This window comes from Leguminivora glycinivorella, chromosome 2 (genome assembly GCF_023078275.1).
Source record: "Leguminivora glycinivorella isolate SPB_JAAS2020 chromosome 2, LegGlyc_1.1, whole genome shotgun sequence".
Classification (NCBI taxonomy): domain Eukaryota; kingdom Metazoa; phylum Arthropoda; class Insecta; order Lepidoptera; family Tortricidae; genus Leguminivora; species Leguminivora glycinivorella.
In genome coordinates this window covers 28,305,864-28,324,597 of record NC_062972.1, presented here as the reverse complement: position 1 = coordinate 28,324,597, position 18,734 = coordinate 28,305,864, and the positions used below count along the sequence as shown (strand labels likewise).

Sequence of the window (18,734 nt, the reverse complement as noted above, 5' to 3'; positions counted from 1 at the left end):
TAATTTTACTATTGAACGTATAGCAGCCAAAATGCACGAAAATATCATCATGATGCACTTTAATAATAAAAAAAATATCCGAAAAATTTGAGGTTTCCCCAAGAAGTACGTTTAGAATCCCATTTAATTTAAAATAAAATATCTCTGTAGCTTTAGCACTTTAGTATCCCAGAACTGAAATGATTCCAAGAAAATCCATCAAGTCAAAACAATGCGCCTCTCGATAACGGCGACATACAAAGTGTACGAGAGTCGGTAGATGTGCACAGTATGGCGTCGAAGGCTCGTCAGTGCGCTCCTCGACTGTGTGCTGATGAAGAGACTTAAACTCGCCGTGAGGAGGTGGCGGAGGATGCGCCTCTTCCGGAAGAAGGAGGGTGAGTAGAATGAGTAGTATGAGTAGATGTGCACAGTACGGAGGCGGAGAGGCTGCTGATGAAGAGACTTAAGCTCGCCGTGAGGAGACGGCGGAGGATGCGCCTCTTCAGGAAGGAGGGTAAGTAGGTTGATTAGATGTGCACAGTAGGGAGGCAGAGAGACTGCTGATGAAGAGACAAGCTAACCGTGAGGAGGTGGCGGAGGATGCCTCTTCCGGGAGAAGGAAGGTGAGTAGGACAAGTAGGTTGAGTAGATGTGCGCAGTATGAAGGCGGAGAGACTGCTGATTAAGAGACTTAAGCTCGCCGTGAGGAGGTGGCGGAGGATGCGCCTCTTCCGGAAGAAGGAGGGTGAGTAGAATGAGTAGTATGAGTAGATGTGCACAGTATGGAGGCGGAGAGACTGCTGATGAAGAGACAAGCTCGCCGTGAGGAGGTGGCTTAGGATGCGCCTCTTCCGGAAGAAGGAGGGTGAGTAGAATGAGTAGTATGAGTAGATGTGCACAGTATGGAGGCGGAGAGACTGCTGATGAAGAGACAAGCTCGCCGTGGGGAGATGGCGGAGGATACGCCTCTTCAGGAAGGAGCGTGAGTAGGTTGAGTAGATGTGCGCAGTATGGAGGCGGAGAGACTGCTGATGAAGAGACAAGCTCGCCGTGAGGAGGTGGCGGAGGATGCGCCTCTTCAGGAAGAAGGAAGGTGAGTAGGATGAGTAGGTTAAGTAGATGTGCATAGTATGGAGGCGGAGAGACTGTGTGCTGATGAAGAGACTTAAGCTCGTCATGTAAACAGTATGGATAATGCTGAGATGTTCTTTAGATTCATGTCATTTATGATCACTTCTGGTGATATTTACATTATAGAGGAAATCAAGAAATAAAGTCAGTTGTACAACAGTTCAAACCAAAACAGGAGAACTATGACATGTTGGTACAGTTTACTATTTTCATACATACTTGCCTAGAAATTAGATAGTGACCGACTTATTCGCTTAGTGCCGACATCAATAAAATGAAATGGCCGGTAATAAAATTGCTAATAGGTTTCTGTATTGTGAGGAATGGCGAACTGTCTAGACAAAGTCTAGATCCATTGGGAACTCATAAATAGTAAATACCTACTACAGTCTACAATAGCAGAATTGTTAAAAGTAAGGCCTTAGTGCCGTTCGGAGCGGAGCGCTCGGCGGAAGGTGCCTAATATACGCTTGCACTGTGCACTCAGGAGTCGTCCTTATAGGTACTGTGACTCTGGCCTTACATAGAGAGTTTTTCGTATGATTTGTGCGCGAGTTGAACTTTTAAATTGTGTTATGATATTTAAAGATAGAGCGAGGACCGGATACCTGTGTTTATGACAGAAACCGGCCAAGAGCGTGTCGGGCCACGCTCGGTGTAGGGTTCCGTAGTTTCCCGTATTTTTTTCTAAAACTGTTCAACCTATCAAGTTCAAAATAATTTTCTAGAAAGCTTTTATAAAGATCTACTTTTGTGATTTTTTCATATTTTGTTAAACTTATGGTTCAATAGCTAGAGGGGGGGGGCACATTTTTTTTTACTTTAGGAGTGATTATTTCCGAAAATATGAGCATGATCAAAGAATGGTTTTAGTAAATCCCTATTCATTTTTAAATACCTATCTATATCACGTGTTAGGGTTGAAATGAAAAAAAAAACACTCTCTACTTTACGTGCTGTACGGAGGGTACCATAATAAAACATTTCTTTCCAATTTTTATTTTTGATGGACGGACGGACGGACAGACAGACATGGTGAAACTCCTTCCTAGTTGACTACGGAACCCTAAAAAGAATCCAACCTACCTAAAAATAAATAAATGTAACGTTTTTATTTATTAGAATTTAAGTAATATTAAGTATATAGGTAGGTACTGGTATTTTTAAACCTCATCCATTTACGGAGTCGAACGGAAGAAAATTTCGCCCTCAGTTTCGCAGTAATAATTATTTTTCCATTAGCAAATTCCTCTTTAAATTTATAAATATGCAAGAAGAATACTAATGTCTTTTTATTACGTTGGAGATTTTTAAATTTACTTTAGGTGCGCTCGTCCGCTCTAGGGCAGGTTTTTCAATTACTTCTCCAGGAATGATATTTCTATAAAAAATCACGTCGTTCGAGATTATGTTTGGATTAAATTCTATTTCTGTCGATCGGGTTCTCGTTCAAATATGTTATAAGTAGACGCGTTTCAATCTTGGAGGAAGAAATAATATGTTGGCAAAAGAAATGTTAAAGCATTTCCTGTTATTTCTTATCAAGATTGAAGGATCGGTACACCTTCCTGAGTGTAACCTTAATATGTGTAGTACAATATGTGTATAAATATTTTGTAAAATTAATATTTGGTTTTCTCGTATTACACATATTAGTCCCACGCCTTATGGGGACGTAGTAATGGATTAAAATAAGCAACCAATATTGTTGTCTCAATAATCCATCTTATAGTTGTTGAATTCTTCAGTAATTATTAGTCAGCTTAGGTACCTACCAGTGGCGGGGTGTCGATACAACCCCTCCGGCTTTATCAACGAAAATTTTCACGCCACGCCACTGATACCTACTCACAGTTACAGCGAACTCTGCAGCGAGCTCAGAGTTACAACAAACGTATAAGTAAGTACTAAAAGGCAACTGGCGAATTTAGATGTTAACGTTAAATTAGGATCTCTTTGGCGAAAGTTCCTTTAAAATGTTGTGTAGTTTAAAAAGTTATTATAAGTGCCAAATTTGATGTAATATATGTTTGTCGACAGATCTATCGATGAACCGGCAGGTGTCGACGGACCCGGCGCCATCCACGTCAGGCACTCCTGCGCACTACCCGAGACAACCGCCCGCGGATCTATTGCAATTGGTATTTTTTTACTTACAATCTCCACCTAAGTTTTTATACTGCGTTGGTGATGAACAATCATTTGACAACCGCGCACTGCCGGCGTATCATGCTGCCAATTTTATCACTTATCCACATGGATAAGACATCTGTCACTCTCATACTGACATACTTGCTGAAGCGTGACGGATGCTTTATCCACGTGGGTAAGTGATAAAATTGGCAGCATGATACGCCGGCTGGACTCTCGTCAGTATAAGCAAAGAGGATCGAGTATTATAGAGAGGTACTGTCGAAGTAAAATGTGTAATCACAGTGCATCTCTTGACACAGGCTTAAAACATTTGAACCTCAGTTTTGAAAATTTGGCCCATATTTTTAGCTTGATATGTTTTAAAATGTTAGCGCCATCTAGCTGAGCGTACCCCAAAGGTGTAATGCCATCTAGACTACCGTACCTTTTTCCGTATGGTACTGAGGTACGGTCATTTAATGATTTTTTAAACTTCTGTAGTGGTACAAATTCACGAAAAAAAATGTACTTTTCTGTACTTAACTTTTTACAAAAAGTACCCTCATGGTTTCGGAGTTTCGACATGGGTTGTGGTCGTGCTAGATAGGTACTCCCTGGCACGACCGCACTAAGTTTTTGAAGTAATTTACATAGTACAATTTCAAAACACTTGTTTAGTATTCATTTGACCATCAAATTAAACATGAATATAGTGTGGTCGTGCCAGGAAGTACCACCTATCTAGCACGACCACACCCCATGTCAAAACTCCGAAGCCATGAGGGTATTTTTAGGGTTCCGTAGTCAACTAAGGAACCCTTATAGTTTCGCCATGTCTGTCTGTCCGTCCGTCCGTCCGTCCGTCCGTCCGCGGATAATCTCAGTAACCGTAAGCACTAGAAAGCTGAAATTTGGTACCAATATGTATATCAATCACGCCAACAAAGTGCAAAAATAAAAAGTGAAAAAAAATGTTTTATTAGGGTACCCCCCCTACATGTAAAGTGGGGATGATTTTTTTTTTTCATTCCAACCCCAACGTGTGATATATTGTTGGATAGGTATTTAAAAATAAATAAGGGTTTACTAAGATCGTTTTTTGATAATATTAATATTTTTGGAAATAATCGCTCCTAAAGGAAAAAAAAGTGCGTCCCCCCCCCTCTAACTTTTGAACCATATGTTTCAAAAATGTGAAAAAAATCACAAAAGTAGAACTTTATAAAGATTTTCTAGGAAAATTGTTTTGAACTTGATAGGTTCAGTACTTTTTGAGAAAAATACGAAAAACTACGGAACCCTACACTGAGCGTGGCCCGACACGCTCTTGGCCGGTTTATAAAGCTACGAGTTACTTAGCTTAAATTGGCAAATTTACCTTTGACTTTGACTTTCTTTTTTTTTAAAAAGGTAAGTACAAAAAAGTACATTTTTTTTCGTGAATTTGTACTGCAACAGAAATTTAAAATCTCATTAAATATAGTGTGGTCGTGCCAGGGAGTACCTACCTAGCACGACCCCGGGCCCTATGTCGAAACTCTAAAATCATAAGGGTACATTTTTTTTAAACGTCAGTACAAAAAAGTACATTTTTTTTCGTGAATTTGTACCGCATCAGAATTAATAAAATCATCCGTGGTCGTGCTGTATAGTATCACACTTTCGCCAAACTGCGGAGCTGCAAGTGACCCTAGGCGATGAAGATAACAGTAAGGTGTAACCTATTGACTATAAGCATGTACACTCCTTTTAGATAGATAATCTTCATGACCAAAAGAAAATGTCTAAACAAAACTGAAAACCGCACGTTTCTCGCACAAGCGACCTTCAAATCTAGGGTGAACAGCTCACTCTATCGTAGGCCACGTCTTTGCCTTTGGCTAGTAACTAGTCTGTGGCCAAGAGTAAGCCCATTTATAATTAAAAAAAGCGAAGAAAACTTCAATTAATTACTCCACCTTCCAAAATCTCAAGTTTTCCTACTACTTTCAGGAACCGGATGAATCCCAAAGACACAGGGAGCAGCAGCTACGGCAATACTCGTTCTTTCAACTCAGGGTGCACCTCAAGCGAGGGCAGAACCTCGTGGCCATGGACAAGAACGGTGGGTGTCTTTAATCTCTACACTACACAGCCTACACACACTTCTCACTCTGTCACTGAATATGGCACGCAGCTCACTAAGGTTAGGATGTAATAGCGCTTAACGAAATGCACGAACATTTCATCAACTAATAAAATTACAATATTCACAATGGTAATGAAAATCTACAAATATTTTTTAATAACTTTTATCACAAAAAATATATAAGTGAACTGAAATATACATACCTACTTATAGTACTTATACATTTAAATTGCATTATTTGAGTTAATAATTGAAATAGGTACTTAAATTGCTTCTACTTCACATAAGACAAGTAAAAACGTTTCTGAAGAATAATTTGTTCTAATATCTACTTCTAACATTATAAAATACAAGACATACAAATGCAATACTTACCCTGGAAACTTGTGTTAATAATAGGCTGTGCACAAATTGATGTAAACTTATCCTTCGACAATTGTTTTTGTGTTTACGTGCAATAAACGAATTCTTATCTTTATCATATCTCTATCTTAAAAACATTACTGAAATATCGAGAATTCATAATAGTACTTATAAAATTAAACGCCTACTGATTTGTTCTACGCAATGAACCAAATGCGTGCACAAACTAAACACTTCGCGCCTTTTCTCCATTCAAGCACTATGCCACTCAAATACAACAAATAAGTACATTTTAATCTATAAGTATACATTATCTATCTCATATATTTTACACTAGTAAGCTAATAATTAATATTATTGTAAGGTCTAATAAATCTAAATTGTAAGTATGAAATAAAACAACGGAAACGGATTAAATCGCGTATAATTAATTTACAATTCATCCCGACGTTTCGAACACTACAGCATTCCCCGTCACTCGTCACCCGTTTACAGCGTCACCCGTTGACCACGAATGCTGTAAAATGTTCGAAACGTCGGGATGAATTGTAAATTCATTATACGCGATTTAATCCGTTTCCATAGTTTTATTTCGTGAGTATCGCGGTAACCGAAGACAATATTATTGTCTAATAAGTACTTATATTATTATTAAGTAGACAACAATTCAGTCCATCATCAATTTTTATAACCGTAATACAAATTTGAGCACTGCAACCGAACCAGAGAGAAATAATGTAAGAATATTAATATTTTTTATATTTTATTCATAATAGGTAGTTATTTTAGCATTTATCATTGACACTTCACATTTTATTATTTTAAGTATTATTTTTGTATTTTTTATCATTTGCATGTTTTAATTTTTATTGCAATATAAAAGCGTAGCCTGTAGGTAATCTTAGTAATTTCACAAATCTTATATTTTCTAATAAACATTAATAAAAATTCTTATTCGTGGATATTTAAATCGTTTAAACCATAATATATACTTGAGATTGAATTTTCTTTTGCCTAATAACCCAACTAACAAGTACTTTTCCCCTCACTAGCTCGGAAACACGTGTTTTGTCCTTTAATACCAGCGAGTAAAAACGCATTTTATCCACTAGTGGATAAAGTAATTTGACCTTGAATATAGCCAAATTTTCTGCTTTAAAATCGATAGAAGTGGGTGAATCTAGTGATGAAGATGTTTTACCACCTGTGGAACTACTGGAAGCAGTGATAAACTATTTTTTTTGCGTTGTGCTTTCCTCGCTATAGTGATGGGGAAAAGTTTTGTGTTACACACGGGTGCAAATGTATTTTACTTCTCGTGTGTTGAAAAACTCGCCAAGTTCAGGATTCTATTTTCGAACCACTCGCTTCGCTCGTGGTTCAACTATAGAATCCTTTCACTTGCTCGTTTTTCAATTCCACACTCGGCGTTAAAATACAACTTTGCACCCTTGTATAACAAATAACTATTAACGATTTAAATATTCACAAAAATGAATAATAACGGTTATTTTGGAAATAAGAATATTAAATATCCGTGTTAATACTATGTCAGATTTACTTTCGTATATTACGGAGATATATACCTAATACCTACCTGAGTAGCTTAAGTAATTAAGTATTCCTACATATTATATTATTTTCTATCATACCATCAATTAGTCATTATCATCATGTATCAATTAATATACAATAAAATACCAGGAATACATACCTAATAAAGTAGTGATTTGGCAATGATAAAAACGCAACATTACAAACTGCCAAATCTAGAACTAGTCAGTATCATAGACGTTATAGAAAAATTTGAACTGTAACAGAACAGAATTAGGTCTTCCTAAATCAGTGGTTGGCAAAGAATGGCCCGCGGGCCATATCCTGTCCCGGAAACGATTTTAGCCGGATATGGTAGATACATTAAAAAGTGTAAAAACGCATTTGGGGTGTAAATCTGGCCCGCCTTCCAAATTTCTTCATAATTTGGCCCCCAATTTGCCCACCACTGTTCTAAACCTAGTTAGAACCCGTAGGTTAGCGGCCTTATTATTTGATTTCGCTTCTTCTAATTCCTGGCTACGCCCAACCCCAGGCTTGTTGGCAGGCACCAGCGACCCGTACGTCAAGTTCAAGGTCGGCGGGCGGATGCTGCACAAGTCGAAGATCGTGTACCGGGACCTGAACCCGGTGTGGGATGAGTGCTTCACCGTGCCTATTGAGGATCCCTTCCAGCCTGTGCAGATTAAAGTGAGTACATCTTCTTCTTCTTCCTCGGTTCCTCGTGGCTGAGGGTAGCGACCACATGAGGTCGTTATTTTTCGCACCAAAGCTCTTTACTCCGCACGGTCTTCTGCAGTCCTCATATAGCGCCTGTGTTAATCCCTTGCAGGCCTTCTTAACGCTGTCCACCCAGCGGGTCGGTGGATGGCCACTTCCCCATCCTCCATTCACCACCACACATCTAATAGGGCGCTTTACCTTCCAACAGGACAAACACATGGATGGGTGCGACAGTAGTATCTTTCCCTAGCAACACTAAGGTTGAGAGCGTTTTAACCTTACCCGATCCGATATTGGATGTAAGGAGGATGTGAGATAAATCGCGGCCATCATTTGCTTGTCCTGCTGACGACTAGGCTAGTCGCTAAGCGTCCCGCATATACTCGTAGCTAGTACAACTATTACCTACCTACTTAATAGGTTCTTATGAAAGTGTGGCGAGAGTTCAATTCACACATATGTATGTATATAGAAAATATTGATACCCAGAGGTAAAGTGCAACCGGCTTAAGGCTTCGAAAACGCACAATACTTACTTACGGCCTTACGGCAGAGTATAATAAAGAGTACTATCATACAGTATGGCCACTCCCGCTCCCCGCTGAAAGTGCTGCCCACCCCTCTCGGTTACCTCACAGTTACCGCCTGTCAAAAACGCGAACAGTCGACCTGTCATATTTCACTCATACAAGAATAGTACGCGTTCACTTACACGAGCTCTGGCCCCGTAGCCGAATGGCATTTCTCCGACGCCAAACGAAAGCGATACGCCGCTGGCTCTGTCGCGCCAATACGCAAGCGCGATAGAGATAGATATCTACTAGCGCTTCGTTTCGTGAGCGTTTCGTGAGCGATTGTGCCATTCGGCTCAGGCTGCGCTAGGAACGCGCTTCTTTCATATATTCGCCAGTGTCCGAGGTGTGCCTACGGTCTCAGAAAACACCTGCGTTAGCAAAAGACAGCAAACCTTCACCATCTTCAAATACCTAAGCGGTAAGGTTAATGAAGGAGGAAAAGTAACCAATAATAAGTTCCCAAGGAAGTCCAATAAGTCAAGCATTTTACTTTCCGATGAGTTTTTGTCTCCAAACGTTTAATGAGGCCAACCAATTTTATTGGGCTCGTCTTAGGTCGGCAACAGACGAGTCTTAATTTTCATAATCTTAAAAAAAAATTGTATGCAAACTGACACTGACAGATCTGTCAGTGTCAGTTTGAACTGTCAATTTGCATACAATTTTTTTTTAAGATTATGAATTTTTAAGACTGTCTGTTGCCACTCAATTGCCGTCGGGAGAGTACTTAGGTGGGTTTTTACAATATGAACATCTGGTACAGTCAACCATTTTGAATCGTTGGTCACTGTAGAACAAAGATGCCTATTTCACCATAGTGATATTGACAATTCTATGCCTGTTTCTGGGTTGGTAAGTAACAGTAACTCAGCGTCAAGATTTCTTTGTTGAACAGGCACTGAGGGCCGATTTTTGAAGTCTCACGGCGTTCGAATTCAGAAAATTGTCACTGAAAATAATAGGCAATTCACCGTTTTCAACCGGTATTTTAGTGACAGTGAGACTCAAAAAGGCACTGGGCGGCGAAGTGTGACTGTTGGGCTACAATTGTCTCTGTTGTGAAACAGGCCACAGTGTGTCGATTGATGTTGAGGTTCTAGGGCCTCGCATCTAGGATTCAAATTGATTAATCATCAATTCATTCAAATTATGTTTTTCGCGCGCTTTCTGTGTTCTGAGGTTTCGTGGTTTGGTTTCGTTCTCTGTTAAAATCAAGTCTATTCTGTAAAAGAAATTGAATTATTAAAGAAAATATTAAAAATAATAAAATTATTTAAAAGATATACTTACATTGTTACTTATAGCTAGTGGCTATTGCAACCACAAATTATTACAATATGTTATGTAACAATTCTCTTCGTCGTTTATTGTTATTGGAATAAGTTGTTTTAGCACTTTTTCCTTAACGCAAACAAAAGGTACTTTGAAAATCTAAACGACCATGAACTATCACAATAAAAAAATATGTGACGTTATCTGGGTAAAGGGACCTTATTGTCGATGGCGCTTACCGCGTTATGAGCGATGTTCGTGTACAAACAAATACGACGCAGCGGGACGTAAGCGCCATCGACAAGGTCCCTTTACCCAGATAACGTCACATATGTATAATAAATGGGTACATATACATTTAAATAAAACCGCGTGTTGTAACAAATCACTCTTATTGTGTATGTATATTAGAATTTCTGTTTTCTTTGTATACTTAATACCTATTAGACTTATTAATATGCCACACTAGCTTTTGCCCGCGGCATCCCTCGCGTTAAATTCGAAAATTGCGAAATGCTCCATACAAACTTCCATCCCCCATTTTAGGGAAGTGGGGAGCTAGAAAGAGACAAAAAGTGGTCTATGTCAGTCTCCATCCCTTCAACTTCAACGTCGCTCCCTTTTGGCCTGAAAGACGGGCAAACAAATAAACACACAACACACACTATCCTATTTAAGCGCTGGTGGCCTAGCGGTAAGAGCGTGCGACTTTCGATCCGTAGGTCGCGGGTTCGAACCCCGGCTCGTACCAATGAGTTTTTCGGAACTTATGTGCGAAATGTCATTTAATATTTGCCAGTCGCTTTTCGGTGAAGGAAAACATCGTGAGGAAACCGGACTAATCCTAATAAGGCCTAGTTACCCTCCGGGTTGGAAGGTCAGATGGCAGTCGCTTTGTAAAAAGTGCCTACGCCAAATCTTGGGATTAGTTGTCAAAGCGGACCCCAGGCTCCCATGAGCCGTGGCAAATGCCGGGATAACGCAAGGAGGATGATGACACACTATCCTATTTATTATTAGTATGAATGTATTGATCAAGCGTAAAATGGAACACGCTGATTTTGAAAATAGAACTATCGCGAAGCATTTGAACTTGGATTCTTTTGTTTAGATGTATTTGGAGCAGTCCACTGATGGATTGCGCCGCGGGCGTGAAATGGGATGGTGAGATGCAATGCAGCTTGAAAATGTATTACAGTAGGCACTTACCTAGAGAATATCAGTAATCCGATCACTATCTAGATAGAGAGAAAGCAAGAGTTTTTAGATTTTGTGTGTTATTTTTTATATGTTTAACTTTATATTATGATTTTGCTCATGTGGTTGAACGAATAAAATAATAGTGGTCAGGGAACATTTTTTTTTTAATTGATAAATTGGATGTAGTTACGCAGAAACGTTCCAATCCATATTAAATTGTCATTACGTTTTGGACCTTGTATAAAAAACAAAAGTCTTTCATTTCAATGACAATTTCAGATGGATTGGAACGTTTCTGCATAACTACGTCCAATTTATGATTAAAAAATATAATTAAGTATGTAACCTACACACACCTCTCTTGACTGTATGCAAATTTTATGATAACAAATCATTACTGACGAGTTGAAAGCGAGGCGAGCGAAATGCGTAACCCAATGACCAGTGTGACATGGCCCTAATGATCAGGAAGTATCCCCACTGGGATTTATTGTATGCCAACATATCTGAGATAGGTACACAGGTACCGGCGTCAAACCTTAACGCGTCCACAGTTCCATAACATACATACAGATCTAATTTTACACTACACATGTGTAAACGTCAAACGTTTGACGCTGGTATACCGCAATGTGTAACAGTTATTCATACATAGTTAAAAGCGTATTTCAGCAGTTCTCGAAAAGTTTCTACAAAAATTAAGGGAAAAGTTAAATTTGTTTTTTTAATTCCTTTTTTGTTACCAAGATTTATTTCATGAATTGAGATTTTAGTAAGTCTAATGACTTGGTTCTCTAGTATCTTATTCTTAATTATAACAATTATCCTGTATATATCTTACGAAAGTCGACTTATATCACAAAATGTTGGTAACAAAATAGGATCAATTAAAATTTGCTGATGTAGCTATGTACAAACTTTTCAAGAACTGCTGATTTATTTTTCGTCTTGTATTTGATTAGCTGTCCCCAAAAATCCTCAAACGAATTATTATGTAAGTCCTATCAGGCATTCAATATTCAACAATTCCCCAGGTCTTCGACTACGACTGGGGCCTGCAGGACGACTTCATGGGCTCCTGCCACCTAGACCTGACGGCCCTGGAGCTCGGCAGGACCCAGGACCTGGTGCTGTGCCTCCGGGACCCTAACAAGCCGCAGCATGATATGGGGGAGATCGTGCTCAACGTCACCCTCTGGCCGAAGAGTCAGGAGGACAAGGATCAGGTAAGATGCTTCATATACTTATTAACACTTTCGCTACCAAGAACCCGACTGTCGGGCACACCGCTCGTAGAAGCGTAGCCGATTACATGGGTTTCCCCAGTGTTAAGTAAATAATATACTTGTGCGTATAATCGGATCTGTCGTGAATTTATTTTTGACCCATATTTCCGACATTTTGACTCAGGTTTTTCTGTGGACACCGTTTAAACATTGAATGAACATTGGACAGGATTGACGTTGCAGGATATATATACGCAGTACATGTATTATCCAAACAGTAGTAAAGTCAAGTGAGATCTCTTTAAATTTTAAATTCATGACAGAAAAATTCAAGTTAATTAATTTCGAAATGTCAGTTTGTGTCGTTGGTTCCCGTTGGCAAAACTATATACAGTAAATTTACCTACTGCCCCGATACGGTACCACTTGTTTATCATTGTATTGGGATCTAACGATCGGTAAGGAAAAAGGATTTATTCTCATGATCTATTTAACTTCATCCTATTAAAAATGGCCTGAATGATTGAACAACTGTGACGTGAATAAATATCTAGAGGTATTTGAGGCAGATTTATCTTTTAGCTTCTCAACATGTACAGTCGTTAGCAGATATATCAAAGAAGCCAAGATGGTCAAGAAGCCAAGATCTGAACACCCATACTAGCATCTTGACAATGAGGCATGTTGAGATATTTGAAAGCACGTTGGCCGCTTCGATGTTACTGATGGTGTCTGTTCATTGTACAAAGGGCCCAACTCACTTACTAGGGCCGACTTATCCGATATTTCTGTTATCAGCAGTTCTATTTACAGTTAAACCGTAAAAAGTGACAATATACGACCTTCACTCGTGTATTCGTAAACTTTTGTTACGTATGTTATGTGCCAATTGCGTGCAACGCTACCACAGACTGTACCAGTTAGTCATCTTATTGGCTTGGTTTATTTGCCTGTATAGTGTATACTGCCAGTCTTTACCGCACGCCGAGACCAGCGCACGCGCCTCCCGAATTAAAAAGTTAAAGATAACCTTGTTCGAAAAGTAAATAAACAACGCGAGTGATAAAAAACGTGTTTGGATTTGGAACATTTATGTTAACGTTTTCTTGTGTGCCAGTGTTTTTTACTTTGTTATAAATTGTTTCCGAGACAGGAAATAAGGTTATTGATAAAAAGTTTTTGAAATATCTTATGGTATTTTGTGATTTTTTTTGAGTGTTGGTGTTTGATGGGTATTTGACTTTGTACTCTTATAGTAAATATGATATAGTAGTAATTAAGAAGACCAGCAAGCGTATCAGATAGTGCATTATAGTAACTATCTCGTGTTTGTGCAACAGCTCAGATAAAATCTCAATTAGGTACTTAATGTGTGCTAGGTTGCGACATAGGTAGCATAGAACAGGAGCTCTTTGCTAGTTTGGCCTATATCTCCCCTATTGTTTTATTTATTTAATATAAGTACTTATAATTATTAACGTATGTAGATCGCTTATGAGTTATTAATGTAGGTATAATAAAATATCAATTTAATAGTTATTTCTGGGATGCAGTTATTACCTATACATACCATAATATATGCACTTATATAAAACATAAACATATCAAATTAAAATTAACAAAATACATAAATGAATACTAATTTAATGTGTTCCTGTTAATCCATATTCGTTCCTTAAAGGAGGAAATACAAGCATACCTTGAGCAAACACCGACATAATCAATTGTTTTGTTTATTTTTTATACGATTCGCAGGTATGGTTGCCAACAAAAGAGACGTACCTACCTGTATCCCTTTCTCACTTGCTCTCAATGGGAATGGATAAGTATACATACAGTGTGTAAATCTACGGGCGAATCTTTTAACGGTGGTTAGTATAGGACAAAAGAAATGTATTAGATAACTTTTTACATAGAATTGAAATAGATTTTATTACCATACAAAATAATTCAGTCCGCAATGTAATTCAAGGACACTCGCGTTAAACGTTCGGTGACAGTTACTTACTTATAAAGCTTCTGTCGTGTATGTACCTAATTGGTACCGAGTAATCCGAGCACATTTCCTCTGAGAATCCGAGCATGTACCAAAATATTTACAAACAAAAACACACGGCTAAGTATTTGTCACTTACGACACACGTTGAGGAAACTGCCTAAATACATAATGGTTAGTACCATTAGCGACCACAAACGAGTCGCTAATCAATTTGGCACACGAACTGTGTGATGTATGGTTTTGAGTCAAAAAAACTTGCATTTATGAGATTATATTATTTAACATAATTATGACTAGTACCTACTTATGGAAAAACAATATATGTATACAGTAAAATAACGTGACTAAGTGTAATGTCCTAAGAAATTAGTGGGACAAGGTCACATTACTTTAAATTATGTATAATATTAACAACAACATATGAACCATAGCAGGTATTTAGGAATCTACGAAATCTGATATTCAAGAATGGCAATACTGAATACTTTTGGTACCTTGACAAAATAAAACTACTTATACCGGGCGTCCCTAAAACCAACGGCAAAATGCAAAGGTGAATTTTACGAGGTTTTCGAGATATTGCCACATTTTTCTTTACGTTTTATAATTTTTATATTAACCATCGAGTGCCAATATCTCAAAAATCATGCCATTTTCATGAAGGTCAAATTTTCTTTAATGTGATATCTAATGAGATGTTTTATCACCCTATGTCATTTTGGCGTTGATTTTAGGACAGATTAGGGTATAAATCCATAATTATAATATTTGCACACTAATTCTTCATGCAAGTCTCAGGAAAACGCCCCTCATTTTGAAATCATACCTACTTAACTAAGGTCTCACTCAAGAGTCGGAAATATCGGTATAAAGCATATCGTCACTACTTTAAAAAAAACTTGTATCTTCGTCTGTCAACGAAAAGAAAATTGTAGTAAGTATGTATGGAATGCATATAGACTTACTGCGTTTTAACTTTGAGGAGCAGCGTGAGATACGAGATTTTTTTCAAAGTAGTGACGATATTCAAAAGTTGACATAGGTAAATAGCAGTTTATGTTGAACAGAACAGTGAAAAATTTTCTACTCGTAAATGATGGGCGTTTTCCCGAGCCTTGAGTTGCTATAATATGGAAGAATGATAATGAGATACAAAAAGTTTCGTTGTCATAACGCAATAAGTGGTTGTCAACTTGGTAAGCATTAATACTTATAAGAAATTCTCTCAATTTAATATTTACGTCATTCGATGTATCAAATTCCATTGGTTGCAGAGTCATCACAATACTCTTAATTGACAATTGATATAAATCGTGTTATTCATTATGTCGTGCGTATTTGACTAACCTTTACAATACGAACCAAAATTTTTCATAGTGGACTACAGTTTAAAGGATGTTGTTTGATCGTAAAGGGTATCTACTGAAGAAAGTAGATCGTACCGTTTAGTTTGGATTTAGCTAGTTAGAAAAAAAATAGGCTACGCTCAAGGGCGGATCCATCTTTATACTCCGTGGGGGCCAAGTAGCCAGTTTCCGTGTTCCAGGTTACCTGATAATAAAACTTTGTACTTTCTTGCTTCATAGTCAACCTAAGTTGCAATCCCTGAGTAGTTAAAGTTTAATTACTCGTACCCTCTAAATTAGACTTGCCATTAAAAGGAAACTACAGGCGCCTGCATTTATCTAAGTTTGGTTTATATCAAGATTGGTACTTAAAGGAAACTTAAAAGCAAAAATGTTACTACCTACTGTTTCATTTTAAATACAAAATTCTTATTGGGCTTGTAAACAATAAAATAAAATATCTATAGCAAATAGGTACGTGAGTGCTGAACATTTTTCTTTCTACAAACATGCCTTAAATCACGAAATCACAAATAAATCATCGAAATCTCATCAGTCGAAATGTGATTTGAAGCAGCCAATTTTCTAATTTTCATCGCAAATTCGTTGTCATTGTTTGGTAAAATCTGATATTTTTCAGCCGTCAAAGCATCAGATGTTTTATAGCATGTAGGCTGCTCCGATATATCTATGATGGCGACTATACAGTCAACCACTAGGGCTCCAATTGGTTGACTGTACAGTCGCCACTCTACAACCATGTCAAAATGACAAGCCGTAAGAGATTTCTTACAATCATTTTTGTAAGAAATCTCATGACATTGTCATTGTCACGTTACTATGACATAGCCCTGGCCTAGGGTTCCAATTGGTTGGCTGTACATTATACAAGTGCGTATTTTATATAGTATATTGACTTGTTATTTAAAAGCGTATGTAAAGGGTTATCGCTTTACTAATAGTTAAATAAAGTACCTATACCTACTACAGTCTGTCTACCTACACGCAGTTAAACTACGCTTGAGTGAGCAAACGTCCCGTTACATAGATAATGTATGGTTGCAGTCTTATTTACTGTGACTAACATTCGCTGTAAATTGCTTAAGGACAGGTAGGTATAACAATAATATTACTATTGTGTACCCCTTATATTTCATTAGTGTCAAAGGGGCACAGTACGGCACGCCTCTCAAAGGTCCGGGTCCGGTTCCGCGATGGGAAAGATATTACTACTGATCTAATGTTGCCCTTGAGTCATCTTGGATGTCGCGTTTTGTAGGTATCTTATGGGGATGCTTACCGTTTTATTAGGTCGGAGGCGTCCGGTTTTATTATCCCATAACCCAGTACAACATTTTCATCCAATACCCTTGTTCGTTTTAAATTCCACGAACGCTCAAATAGTTCTTACACCTTGGCAGGTGCTGCCTCAACGTGCGTCCCATGATACGGACCATTGCCCGTAATAATTTGTCGTTTTTGGTTCTAGTTAGTAACTGCTTGGGGGCGCTTTCTGTTTTTCCATGCAACTAATGTAATTTTCCATGATGTTTACGCTATCGATTAACATATAAAAAATCATAGCCTCACTGTACCTATGTTAACGAGTAATTTGCGTCTAAGATGCCAAAAAATAATTATAAGTTTTCCATTGTTCAAATTCATACTAGTTTGACAGAATGATGGTGTGCGTCTGTGCGTGACGCTGACGTGTGAGTGACAACTATTATATTATTATGTCTCACGGAAGTATCTAATGCTAAACATGTCACAAGGTACAGTCACCTGCAATAACATGTTGATTTATGTTGGTTGTCCTACGACATCCCTTAGGTGCATAGGGCCTCCAGAAGCTCCTTCCACGCCATTTTATCTTGAACCATCGCCTTGGCCTCGTTCCAGCTCGTTTACAACGTTCCACCTCCAGAAACGAAAACGAAACGCCGCGAAAGGTAGTCTGGCTCTGTCGCGCCAATACGCAAGAGCTATAGAGATAGATATCTACGAGCGTTTCGTTTCGTGAGCGTTTGTGCCATTGTAATACGTACCCAGGGTGTATATTTGTATAATGTACGGGGCGTTTGCGGGCTCGCTTTCCTCCTTGAGGCCGCCACTCAAACGCGATACTGGTGCTGTAGAGTATGTCCGATCCATCTCCATGTTACTCTATGAACGCCTTATAAAATGTGACACGGTCTTATGGTTGTACATGTATAAATAAGATCTTGTCATATACACGGTGAAATAAAGAGGACCGTTCAAACTTTGTGACTTTTGAGGTCATAATGATCAACTTTTATTATGGGATCAATGCTAATATCGCAAAAAAAAATGGCTTAAAACAGCCCTACTACTACTATTAAACCCTAAAACGGGTTGCAAATAGAAAAAACAATGTTTTTTTTTTTTCAGAATTATGAAAAAAAACCGAGCACCATGGTTTTTTTTCTAAATATGTTTTTTTCAGATGGACAAATAATGCGACAATAACAGTTTTTCATCAGTTGTAACGTGTTTCAATAACAATAACGTATTATTTTAATTCGATTAGCATTCAGTATACAAACGTTTATTGGGGAATCCCCGATGCGGCGAGCAGCGTGGAGAGGCGGTGGTGTTGCCAACAGTAAATAGTGATACTTTTATAAGACCAGAAATTAAAGTTATTTCATTAAATTCGTTTAATAGTCAACATTAAGTCTAAAAAACCGTATAAAAGTATTAAATGCTTTGCAAATCTTGAGATTTCGTAGATTAGAAAAAAACATACCCCAGAAAAAAAACTGTTTTTTTTACGGTTTTTTCATGTTTTTTTTCAAGCCAGAAAAAAAACGTTTTTTTGCAACCCTAGGCTGTTTCACACATTTCGACTGCTCGCATTGGTCCCATCATATTAAAAGTTGTTCATTGTGACCTCAAAAGTCACTATGCCCGACCTACACCCGAGTCTACACCCGAAAGAGTGGAGCATATAACTGAGCCAGGACCCTTTTGTTTTTGCTGCAACGCACAAAGCAAACCCACCCATATTTTAATGTATGCTATTGTTGTTTTTTCTGTAGTGTTAGTACTTTTTATTGTTTATTTTTGTTTAAATTGTTT

The 18,734-nt window shown here is 38.1% G+C and overlaps 1 protein-coding gene across 5 annotated transcripts in view; it reads left to right on the top strand.

Moving 5' to 3' along the window:
• The first annotated feature begins 259 nt into the window (after window positions 1-259).
• The window catches only part of LOC125234586 (multiple C2 and transmembrane domain-containing protein), a 45,641-nt gene continuing 27,166 nt past the window's right edge, over window positions 260-18,734 (top strand). For 3 of the 5 annotated variants that reach the window (XM_048140903.1, XM_048140920.1, XM_048140893.1), the window contains exon 1: window positions 13,287-13,448. Coding sequence is in view for 2 of the 5 variants with exons in the window: in XM_048140885.1 (XP_047996842.1) it covers window positions 260-377; window positions 3,154-3,254; window positions 5,239-5,350; window positions 7,839-7,981; window positions 12,096-12,287 (666 nt within the window). In the remaining 3 variants the exon portion in view is untranslated. Of the gene's footprint in view, window positions 378-3,153; window positions 3,255-5,238; window positions 5,351-7,838; window positions 7,982-12,095; window positions 12,288-13,286; window positions 13,449-18,734 lie in introns of those variants that run through there. The other 2 variants (XM_048140885.1, XM_048140912.1) reach the window with 2 other exon arrangements.